Source organism: Agelaius tricolor, unplaced genomic scaffold, assembly GCF_023055355.1.
Source record: "Agelaius tricolor isolate 1412-34295 unplaced genomic scaffold, bAgeTri1.0.p SCAF_11, whole genome shotgun sequence".
Taxonomy (NCBI): Eukaryota; Metazoa; Chordata; class Aves; order Passeriformes; family Icteridae; genus Agelaius; species Agelaius tricolor.
The window spans coordinates 3,257,497-3,269,534 of record NW_027269271.1 but is presented as its reverse complement, the minus strand read 5'-3'; the positions used below and the strand labels follow the sequence as shown (position 1 = coordinate 3,269,534).

The 12,038-nt window shown below is 46.7% G+C and overlaps 1 protein-coding gene across 2 annotated transcripts in view; it reads left to right on the top strand.

The window, feature by feature from the left end:
• XPR1 (xenotropic and polytropic retrovirus receptor 1) overlaps positions 1-12,038 on the top strand; it is a 116,200-nt gene that overhangs the window by 88,275 nt on the left and 15,887 nt on the right. For both annotated transcript variants that reach the window (XR_011680518.1, XM_071435845.1), the window contains exons 10-11: positions 3,127-3,292; positions 4,953-5,144. Coding sequence is in view for 1 of the 2 variants with exons in the window: in XM_071435845.1 (XP_071291946.1) it covers positions 3,127-3,292; positions 4,953-5,144 (358 nt within the window). In the remaining variant the exon portion in view is untranslated. The remainder of the gene's footprint in view (positions 1-3,126; positions 3,293-4,952; positions 5,145-12,038) is intronic.

Below are 12,038 nucleotides of genomic sequence, written 5' to 3'. Positions count from 1 at the left end.
GTCTGACTGCTGTCCCCTGGTGTGAGGGGAAGCACTGGATGTGCTTTAACCACATGAGCAATATCTCTGCTAATTTACCTTAATATCTTGCCAGGGTGAGATTCTCAGTCTCCACAGAGCTGTTAGGCTGTTTGCAGCTCCTGCCCTGTCCCAGTGATCTGCAGACTGTGCTGCAGTCTGAGATAGAGTTGTAGGATCTTGGAATTGCCTGAGTTGGAAGGGACCTTAAAGATCATTGAGTTCCAACCCCTCTGCCACAGGCAGGGACATTTTCCACAATCTCAGGTTGCTCTGAGCCCCATCCAGCCTGGCCTTGGACACTTCCAGGGATGGGGCAGCCACAGCTTCTCTGGGCAACCTCTGCCAGGACCTCCCTACCCTCACAGGGAAGAATATCTTCCTTGAATCTAATCTAAACCTACACTCTATCAGCTTTAAGCCATTCCCCCTTATCTTTTCACTAAATGCCCTTGCAAACAGTCTCTCTCCACCAAACCTGAACCATGGAATATCTTGAGCTGGAAGGGATCCATAAGGTTCATTGAGTCCTTGAGTGTGCAGAGGCCAGTTCACCCCAAGGTCTGCTAGGGGAAAAAAGCTTCATCAAAATGCAATATCACCTTAATGGTGGGAGATGACATGGTACTTGTGTGCATTATGAGGAAGGGGAAAGAAGAGGCCAGACCACATAAAGAGCAGCTTTTATTGTGTGTACTTGACCAGCTGGGTGTATTTTATTTCTCCATGCAGCTGCCAGCAGCTCTCTGGGTGAATGGAGGTTTAAATAGTGCAAGTCTTAGAACTGTTCTGCTCACACAAAATTATGGTTGGTGAGCATTTTTCTTCACATGCTTCATATGTTTCATTTCCAGCCAAAACAAAATCTGACATATCAGGTGTAGCAGAGCATTACTGGCACTTCCAATTTTTCTGCAACCAAATCAGGGGCATGCTTGAGTGTGTTGTAGCATTTCCTCATGGATCTAGGAGTCTTCCTGCCTCCCCCTGTGACCAACATCAACTGCTGGTGGAGGGTGGGATTTCTTGTGCTAATCCCTGAGGGATGGTGAAACATCAGAATCTGAGTGAAAGAAGTTATTTAGCCTGTATTAAAGTCTAATTCCCCTGCTGGGCTCTTCTTTCTTGCCTGAATGCTTATAGGTGAGCAGTGTTTGTGCCTTTGCTGCCAGTGAGAAGCCCCTGAGTGCCCTGATGTGGGCTGGGGAGAGCAGCTCAGGGGAGGAATTGGATCTGAGCCCAGGGAATGTCCCTGTGCCCACGCTCTCTGCAGGAGCTCCATGGCCACATGGAGCCTGTCTGTGAGAGGTGAAAAGCTAGCAAGTGCTCAGCTCAGATATCTGGCATCTCAGCACCAATTAAAAGTGCAGGGATCAGCACCAGGAAGTCTGTGCTCAGGCCGTGGAATTGTTGGCAGAGAATTGCGACTGGTTATTGAAACTGAGCTGCAGCACTGGTGCTTTAGGACTTTATCCTTATCTGGAGGATGTTGCAGACACTTCTCAGCTGGGAAGCCAGGAGCTAGCTGTGGTACCTCCACTGGAATTGGGGCTGCAGCTCCAGCTGTGCCTGGGCAGCAGGCAGAAGCCACAGTGCCTGGCACATGGCATTGGGAGGGTTCAGGTGGCACCTCAGGCTCTGCAGGAGGGTTGACTCAGATGCCAGTGCCAGATATGTCATAGATCTATCTGTTGACTCCTCCTCAGCTGTAACCTGTAGGTGGAAAACTTCTATTCTCTTAAAAGTTTTATGCTGTCACCTGGAGTGCTGAAGAATTTTCCCCTAAATTAAATAACAAGAATATTATTGTTTGGTTTTTTTTGTTTGTTTTTTTTTTTCCCCAGGGAGATCTGTCTGTAAAGCTATTTTCACATTTCATTTGCTTAGCTTTGTTCATGGACAAAACAATGGTCTATGATGAAACAGATAAAGACAGTATCAGGGAGTGTTGGGAAAAAGGAGGAAAGAGCTTTTGTAAGGGGAGGCTGGTGTGGTTTTTGACCTCTTGTTCTGCAGCTGGGACCTTTCAAAAGAGCCCTCCCTAAAGGCTGGCCTTGTTTGACCCCTGGGAATAGGTGCCATCCAACATGAGCACAGAGCTTTCTGGGTCAAGATCCATATCTGCTTTATGCCACTAACTCTTAATCCCCTATTTGGCTTTGAAATTTTAGGAGCAGAGCCTTAAATCTGCATTACAGGCTGATGGGGGTGTGTCAGTCCTTTCCTGGCTTTGTGCAGCTGTGCACCCTTCAGGTTAATAAGGAGAGCAGTATAAAAGATCAGTGTTAGCCTGTGCTTTCATTAATTTAAAGGTTCATAAATCCCAGAATGACCGGATGGTGCTGGTGCCTTCTCTGTGAGAAATTGGCCATTAGTAACTACAACTAACTGGGTAGGGAGAGGGGTAATCAAAGGTAATGGAGCAGAAAACTGTCTGCTTTGGAAGGAGCAAAACTGCTCTTCAGGCCTAGAGGGAAAGTAGACTGGGATTGAGGGGGAGTCCAACTGACAGGCAATAGGATTTCCTCTGCCTTTTCTTTCACCCTTTCCCTGCTGGAGGCTTTGGCAGACTCAGTAACAATCCTCACTGTCACAACTTCTAACTCCAAAGAACAACTGAGGAGTTAAGTAAACCAAGGCATGACCAGACTAATGGCTGTGCTGAGGGTCTAAATCCAGCTGACATTAAGTGTGAGGGGGAAGGTAAACGTGGAAGATGTCAATGGACACGATGTAAGTGCCTGAAAGAAAGTGCTGATCAAAGTGAGGGGCAGTGAGAGAAATGGAGCTGTGTAGAGCTCTTAAATGGAGACTGGGAGTTTCTGGGAAAGAGCTTGGTTAGAGGAGACTGGGCTGTTCTGCCCGTAAAAAACAAAAGGTTGGGGGGCACAGGAATAGATGCATACAGGAGGAGGAAAGCAGGAATGTTCTTCATACTGAAAGCAAGGAGACAGTTGTCCTTTTTTGTCAACAGGAGCAAAAGGTCAGCAATAAATCTTCAACCATTTCTGTTGTTTCCATATTTGTTCAGTTCTGTGATGTCCTGCCACTGCATTTGGATGCCTTTGACACAGCCATGAATTATTCCTGCTTTGTTTTTCCTGACAGTTTCGAGTGTTCACTGCTCCCTTCCACAAGGTAGGCTTTGCAGATTTCTGGCTGGCTGATCAGCTCAACAGCCTGGTGGTGATACTTATGGATTTGGAATACATGATCTGCTTCTACAGCTTTGAGGTTCAGTGGGAGGACAATGCTGGACTTCTGGCAGATACAGGTAATGCTGATGAGCCCTGGGAATGGGGTCAAAATGACCTGAGAAACACTGAGCCAGGCAGCTTCCTAATTGTCTGTTTTAAAGAGGGTTATTAATAGTACAGGAAACCAAAATAATTGGCATTCCTTGTAAATGTGGCATTAGAGAGATTCTCCCCTTTGTTACTTCCATCCAGAGAAATGGAATTTCACATCAGTGTTCATTTCCTAATCCAGTCATTTGGCTTGATGTCTAAATCCATCAAAGAATTTAGACACAGCACTCCTGATTGGAAAGAGAAATCCATTTTCCTGGCATTGTTGTTTTATTTCATAGTAGTTTAACCATGTATTTGCCTTTAGCCTCTTCCTGTTGCTCATCATGAGAATCCTGAGCTGGTTGAGCTCAGCTTTCTGTACTGTAGCCTGGTTCTTACAGGCTCCATTCCAAAGCAAGAGAGGATGGAGAAGCTCCTTGGTGCCACCTCTTACTTGATTGGAGTTGATGCTGCTCTGCCAGGGCTGGCCATGCCCTGTCTTCCTTTATTTTCTAGCCAGAAGGAACACAGAGCTGGAATGTGAATTTTGACTTTGGCCTTCCCAGTGGCAAAACAGTACCTGTCTCCTCACTGTTGACTTTCCATTTTAAGCAGTGACTGCTGGCAAATCATATTGTCTGATGGTTTTGACACTTGCTGAGAGAATTTGCTGTATGCTTCAATAAGCATCAGTGTTCACTTTGTTCTCCCAATCTGTCTGATCTTCCCCTTCATTTTTAGAGACAGCGTTGCGAGCAGCTAAATATTGACTTATTAAAAATAAAATTAAAATACATAAAGCAACTGTGTGCATAACAATTTGTCCTCTTCCAATTTGAGCAGTGGAATGATAGCATAGTGGTTTGGGATAAATATGAGCTAATAATGTGTCTCCCTTAGTGTGAATAAGAACCAAATGAATGTTAGGCAGCAGGGTGTTTGGTTTAGATGTTGTGCTGAGACAGCAGAAGAATATGGAGTTCTTGGGGAGTTCCAGGAATAGCTGAGGGTTTCCTGGTCATTGCCTTAATAAAAAGAAGGCTTTCAAACATGGAGGATGGGACACAATGGTATTGTGGTGTGGTTGCTTCTCATCTCAGTTTTTGAAACCATACTATGCCTTGCCTTTGCTTTTTGAAAAACAAAGTGAAAAACACCAAACCCAGTCCCGTACTGAAATGTGTTTTTTCCTATTACAATGCACAAAGAAAATAGGTCAAGGACATCTTTGGCAAAGTAGCCTTTTAGAGCTGTCCTGCAGAGTTTCTAAGTGCTCTGCCATTTATGCACAAAAATCCAGTGTCAAAGGCCTTTTGTAATTCCATCCTTAATTTGATTATTCACAGTCCTGCCAACAGCGCTGAGCACATTTAAAAATAGATAATTTCTAATCTAGCATGTTGGTTATACTGGCAGATGAGGGAGTTGGATGGTGATCTATCTGGATGTGTTATTGATGTCACCTGAACACCTCCAAGATGGAATATTGAGCTACTTTGGGCTTCTTGCTGTTTGTGTGCCTCGGTACCAGCTGCTGATGGGGAATCACTGCCATAAAATGACATTGCAGATGGGAAGACAAAAACAGTTCTTAAACTTACTAACTGTTTGCCTTAACAGCTTCAACTCCTGTTTTTCTTGCAGATAATCAGATTTGTAACAGCTACTCCTACGGAGTGAGAGCAGTTGTCCAGTGCATCCCTGCTTGGTTGCGATTCATCCAGTGCCTGCGCCGTTACCGCGATAACAAACGGGCCTTTCATCTGGTTAACGCTGGAAAATATTCCACCACCTTCTTCGTGGTGACATTTGCAGCCCTCTACAGCACTCACAAAGGTATTGGTGGCTTTGGAGAATCCTGTGCAGCTCCTGCAGTTTGCTTTTTTACGTGAGAGAAGCTCAGAATCTGGCATCCCATTTAAACGTGAGCTTCTTGTGTTTTGGCACCTGTGAAACATCTCTGGGGAAAGGCAGGGGCCTGCCCAGCTTGTAAAGAGTGTTTCAAGATCTTATTTTAGGTGTTTTTCACATCCCTGGTCTGCTACAAATTGCACTTAGGGAGTGGGGGAGGGAACTTTTAAGTTTGTCTTTTGAAAGCTGAAATACCTGTCAGGTTCTGCCGTGAAGGGAGGCGAATAGGTGGGAGATAGATGAGGAAAGAGATAGCACAGCAAATACTTCTCTCTTAACATTCATGAATATTTAACCTGGATCATCTAAATAATCCGTCCATCATTCCTAAATGTGAGGGCATGTGCACAGTGCCAGGAAAAAATGCTCTCTCTGATTTTCCTGTGTGATTCTATCCATGTTTTTTCAGCAGCTGGTAAGGAGTTGTTTCCAATCCATTTAACTGCAGATTGAGCTCTGATCCCTGAAGTTCCTCATCTCCCTGGAAACGACAATTACTCGATTCTACTCTTGTTCTGAAGGAAAAAGCTTTTAGTTTCTGCACTTCAGGCAGTCGCCCTGCCCTGTCTGTTATTGTTCTGAAGCCCTAAAAGCTGTATTCTTTCATTTGAGAATATCTCCCTTCTATATACCCAGAAATTAGCAACCACACACAGTCGTAAGCAATTACTTAGCCTGAAATATTCCTGTGGTGAGGCAGGGAGAAGTGTTGAAGGCATGATTCTAGTTAACATGCTGGGTTTTTTGGAGGGGTGGCAAGGTTGTTAGAAACCTTCCTGTGGCCAAGAACTGTCTGCTTTGACATAGCTGGGCCCAGAGTCACACTGATGGTGTTTGTCAGTGTATTTTAATGGCAGGGAGGGGCAGTGGCCCAAGCTGGCTGAAGGCTGGGAGTTGGGCTCTGTATCCAGAGCTGGTGTGGGAGCATCCTCTGGGAGCATCCCCTGTGCATCTCCTCCCTGCTGCCTTGTCCCTGAAGCTTGTTCCTGTTTTAACTTGTTTGCTCAGTGACATTCTGCAGCCCTGCAGTCCAGTTAGTCACCACTGCCAGAGCCTGGGATGATTCCCTGGCTCCAGAATCACTGCATACATCCTCTGTAGCCAGAGCTGCTCTGGGGAGGCTGACTAATGCTTCTGCCTCCCTCAGGGGGGACACATTGCCAGAGCCTTCGGTTGGGGTAGGGTTGTGTCTTGGTTTGAAAAGCCAGGTGTCTGTTAAGGAAGGCAGGAGCCTCCCTTGAAATGGAAAATGTAAACCCCCTCCCACCAAATTATTATGATTTTGAAACTAAGAGGCTCTCAGGCAAAGATATGGGAGTAGGACTAACAGTTCTTTACTAGGAAAATTAAAATACAAATGCAGTAGTACAAGCAAACAAAAAAACCCCACTGCCAGAGTGAGAGCAGTCCCTGTCCCCTGTGTGTCAGGGGGTGGCACAGCCCCATCCCATGGGGGCTCAGCCCTCCTGCAGTGCCAGCTGTGGTTCTGCTGGAGCAGGGATCCTGCACAAGGGGGGAGTTTTCCTCTGCAGCTCCAGGGCTGCTGGAGATGGGCCTGGGCTCCCTCTGGCCATGCAGGGCAGCAGAAGCTGCTCCTCTGGCAATGCACTGGGCAAAGGCTGCTGTGCTGTGCCAAAGCTCAGATTGGATCCAGGTAGGAATGCTTGGCTCCTCCCCTGGGCGGAGCATCTCCCCATGGGATGATGGAATTGGATCAGCCCTGCAGGGACACTCACTGGCCATGGACAGAAGATAATTAATAATTAATGGCCCATGAACAGAAGAGATCTCCTGGAGGGAAGATTGGCTGTGGGAGAGATGAAGAAAACTGCCCCATGAACAGCAGAGAACTGCCCCACCTCTGACAGAGGGCAATAAAATACACACAATCCTTCAGCCCAGGACAGGTTGGAACCAAGAGGAGAGCCAGCCTCTGTCAAAAGGTCCTGTTGAAGAGTTTGACCTCTTTCCACCGTCCTTGAAGCTTTTCATCTGTGCCAGTGTTGCTACCCTGGTTCTGGTCACTGCCACACATAACTGGTGTCCCCTTTCCCAGCCTGGCAGGGAGTGGGCTGTAATGAGGTGTTTATGAGCCTTGTTGCAGTTGCTGTGAGACATTCCTGACTCCCAGCTTTTGTCTGTCCAGTTTTGTCAGTGGCACATTGTTGCTGGTGTCTTACAAAAAAAAAAACTTTGGAAGCTTCATGGCCTTTGGAAATTACATGTTAGCAGAGATTTGTAAATGTCACTGTGCTGGCTTTTCAGAGGGCTGCCTAAAGCCCTGCACATTTCCCCTCAGGCCTGTAGGCTGTTCCCATCCTGCCATAAACACAATTTCTAGTGTGCTGTACCTGTTAAGAAGCCAATTTTATCAAAGGGCTTTACATAGATCAGCAGTTTGTTTGGAACTTGGAATCAGACCATTTATCATCAAGTTGTTATGATGCTGCTGTTGAAAATAGATGTGCTGCTCACACACATCTTCTCTGTGTCTGCCCAAGGATAGCAAACACCCCTCTCTTACCTCCTAAACATCTGTTGGGGGGAGCTGTGTGTTCTGAAGAAAGTGCTGCCCAAAACAGGTGTCAAATTGGTGGAGATCCTTGCTCCTCAGACCTGCTCTAAATTTCAGTAACAAACCTATTAGTTTCTGTGGTATCAAGAGTTTTAGTTTAACAGTCTTCCATGCCTGTGCTTGTAAGCCTATGACTTACCCCTCTGGAATGACAGCTTTTGGCTGCCAGGAGGAGAGGGCAATCCCTGCCCTTTCCTTGGGCCATCAGGTAATGGACTCCAGTGCCTGTTCTCCACTTGGGAGGCCTGGGGACATCACAGCCCTCTGAGAAGGCTCATCTTCCTCCCTTCATTTGAACTCTGGATAGCTTGTAGCTGCTCTGTGGGTTATAGTCAGTGCCTGCCAGCCCTGTGAAGATGGGCTGTGTGGTTGGGAGGGTTTGCTGGTGTGGAGAGCAGCTAATTCATACACTGTGCACTGGCAGCACTCTGTGTTTTCCTGGGCTTGCTGCTGGAAAACAACTCAAACTAAACAAATGTAGAAATGCCACCTTATTAAGTGATGTTTCTGTTCTAGTCCTGTGTGGTATTCCCTACTCCAAATGTCCTCTAGTGAAGGATTCCCCCCGTAGCACCATGTACTGTGGGCTCTTGACAAGTATCTATTTCCCCAAAATATCCCTGTTTAATAATTCATATTGTTCAGGCAGTGCATAATTCTGACTCTTTCTTCCCTGGGAGAAGCCATTTCTTTACTTTCTTTCCCTTGGATTTAGATGCAGGCTGCAATTTTCCCTGCTAATTGCAGTTTGGATGTCAGACTGCTAAGACAGCAAAGTGAATTCTGTTAGGATTTTGCTCTGAAACTTGCAATGCTGTTGGTCTGGGACCAGACCAGCTTTACAGGGGTAACTCCAAGCTGTCATGTTGATATTCAGGAATCACTGGGATTAGTGAAGCAAATGGGAGAGGAGCTACCCCAGAACATAATTCTGGAGCAAGCAGGCGTAGATGAGCACAGACTCCAGCACGGCTCGTAAGCACAGCCACGTTTCAGGGATGACAACAACAACACGAGGACAACTGTTGCTGAGTTCCCAGAGGAGGAATTCTCAGTATTTTTATCTCTCCCAAAGGAATGGGAAGCAAAGGCCGTGTTCTGTAAATAAAGTGCTGCAGGGTGTGTTTGCTCAGGCAAATGAGGCATGGCTGTAACTCGAAGCTACCTGGCAACCGGGGAGCCTGCTCTGTCCCCTTCTTTCCCACCCTTGCTTTGCACTAAGGAGCTCAGTGCTGGCATTAAGTTCCCTGCCAGTGCTGAGTAGCTTTCCCCAGAGCCAGCCAACAGAGTATTACATTGCCTTATTTAATCCCTAGGGAAACCTACGTGCTGCTGGGGAAGCAGATGATTAAGCCCAAGCCTGCGGCGGAATATTCAGCCCGAGCGCGGCGTTGTTTTGACATGCAACTGCTTTCTGCTGTGTTTTCACTCTGCCAAAGGCAGATGTGCTCTGTTTGACAAGTGCACCACTAAAGAGGCTCCCACTTCAGTCCACATTATCACAGCATTTGTAGAATCATAGAGTGGTTTGGCTTGGAAGGGACTTTAAAGATCATGGAGTTCCAACCCCCATACTTTACACTATCCCAGGTTGCTCCAAGCCCTGTCCAACCTGACCTTTGAACACTTCCAGGGATGTGTTCCACAGCCTGTTCCAGGGCCTCACTACCCTCACAGGGAAGAATTTCTTCATCACATCTAATCTAACCCTGCCCTCTGTCAGTTTGTAGCTGTTCCCCTTTGTCCTGTCACTCCAGACCCTTGTCCAAAGTCCCTCTCCAGCTCTCTTTGAGCCCCTTTAGGCACTGGAAGGGGCTCTAAGGTTTCACCAGAGCTATCTGGTCACCTCTCCAGGCTGAACACTCCCAGCTCCCTCAGCATGTCCCCATAGCAGAGGTGCTTCATCCCTCTGAGCATCTTCATGGCCTCCTCTGGACTCACTCCAGCAGGTCCATGTCCTCCTTACACCAAGGAGATCCCAGAGAGGGGCATCCATGGGCCTCTCTTCTTGTAAAAATTGTGCTTGCATTAAAGAAGGCACACTGACATATCTGGAATAGCCAGCTTTGGTTTCACTCCTCACTCAGACCTGACTCAGGCTGTGTAGGATAGGGTTGTTATATTTAGGTGTTCAGCTCTTCTAAGAAACAGTTGTGTTGTACTACTCAATGAGTGCTGGTCACTTCTGAAGCTTCAGTCATGATTTTTGCTCCAACTTTATTCCTTTTAAAATGAGATACTGTTTTGCTGCTCACAGTTTTCTCACCTTGATGCAGCCTGCTCACATGGTGTCATTGGAAATACCAAAATATTGGTTTGGCTTCTGTGCTTGAAGAACTCAGCTTCTTGAGTGCCTCTCTTTCATAATTTTCTTGTTTTGTGGGATTTACTGGTTCAGTGTGACCATTTTTTGTTTACCTTGCTATTGGCTGTGTGGGATTTTATCCTTTACCTGAAAGGCAGGATGGTTTATGGACATTGTCAGTTTGATTCACACACCTTATTCAATGAAATCCTTGTGGTCGAGGTAGAATCCTGCTATTTATTGACCTCTGAATTATTCCAAAGTTAATCAACATGGCCTGGAAGCTTGAGTAAGCATCTCTTCTTCCATCCTGCTCCCAGTTTTTCCAGGTACTCCCAATGAGCCTGCTGAACACCAGTTGCCATTGGCTTGGGGTGCCCTGGAGAGCCCTAGGTCGGTCTAAGATAATGGAATTGCCATGCACTTTCTCATTAAACAGCCCAGGAAATTGGCAGTAATTAAAAATGCTGAAGTTAACTAAATAGGGCTGTCTCTGAAGGGCAGCACTTCTATCTGTGCTCTCCCCATCACTTCAGAAAGAGGCTTCTCTGCAGTAATGTCTAGTTTATGATTTTTAAAGGCAGCCCTAAGAGAAAAGGGCCACGGAATAGAGATGTGGAGTGTCAAGGCAAAAGCCATCCTGCGATTAATGGAAGGTGTTGGACTGTCCCTTATTAATAGAGAGCTTCAAGCAGGTCTGACCAGAGGAAGATGAATGGGAAATGTGCAGCTTTTGGAAAATGCAGTGGAAGATTCCCAGGTCTCTCCCTGCTGCCCACTCCTCATCAATCAGGATGGCTTTGGCCATTCCCAGCGGTGACAGCACATCACACTGGGACAGGTCACTGCTTCTGCCACACTCTGTCCCCTGCAGGGCCCTGAGGAGGGCTCTGACTTCTCTACAAATGTAGACTCTTGGCTAAAAGAAGATATGAGATGTTGCCTCTTGACAGTTCTTCGCTGTTTCTTTGCTTAAATTGTGCCCAGAGGCAACTGCAGAGGTTTCTGGTCACCATCATCTGATGGTGATGCGCAGCAGGCTGGGGTGACATCCAGCTGTGCCCTCAGGGGCTGCAGGAGGTACCTGGCTGCACCTGAGCTCTGTGGGTGGTTGGTTGTGTCACTTAGCCCCTGTCATTGCTGTGTTAGAAGCTGCAGGTTGCTGGTGGGTGGGACAATAGAGCACTTTAGTGATCCTACATGCTTACAGCAGGAAACAGTGAGGGGATGTGAGAGCTGGGACTGAAATGACAGCAGTGCAACAGTGCATAGTCCCACAAATGAGATAGATAAGTTCATTTTCAGGGGGTGGGACAGGGCAAAATAAGTGGACATGTAGAATTTTTGTAAGCACAAAACTTAAAAAAAAATCACAAAAGAATGAAGCAAGCAGCATTTATGAGACCTTGTTCCCTTACTTGTGTGTTGGTACAAGACCTATCTCTCCCCCTCTTCCTCAGCACTGAAAGAGCTGTCAGCATTTGATTTAGGAGTCACCAGAGCCTTATAGAGTGCTTGGATTGACCTCTTGAAGTAAAACAAACTTTGTAATGGGATTAACTGGCTTCTTTCTTAATACTTGCCGTTTTCACATGCCTTCCCTTAGCACAGCACACTGGCAGCTCCACCAGGATGATTATTTGGAGCCAAAACATGCACAGTCTGTCACATTGCTGGGAGCTAGGATGAGTTTTTGTCTGCAACCCTGTCATCCCGTGCCCAGGAGGCCTCCAGTAATGAGTTGTGTTCATTAGGCAGTCTTTCTGATCCTTTCCATCAGAGAGGCAGCAGTGTCATTAGTGAGGAATTGGGAGGCATTGCCATGGGCAAACATTTCTCATCCTGCCCTCTGACCTCCTCAGGGCTCTGTGGTACCCTGGTTTCTCCTGGTTTCCTGTTAGCTCAGCTGATTGCTGACACCCAGCCCAGTATCCCAGTG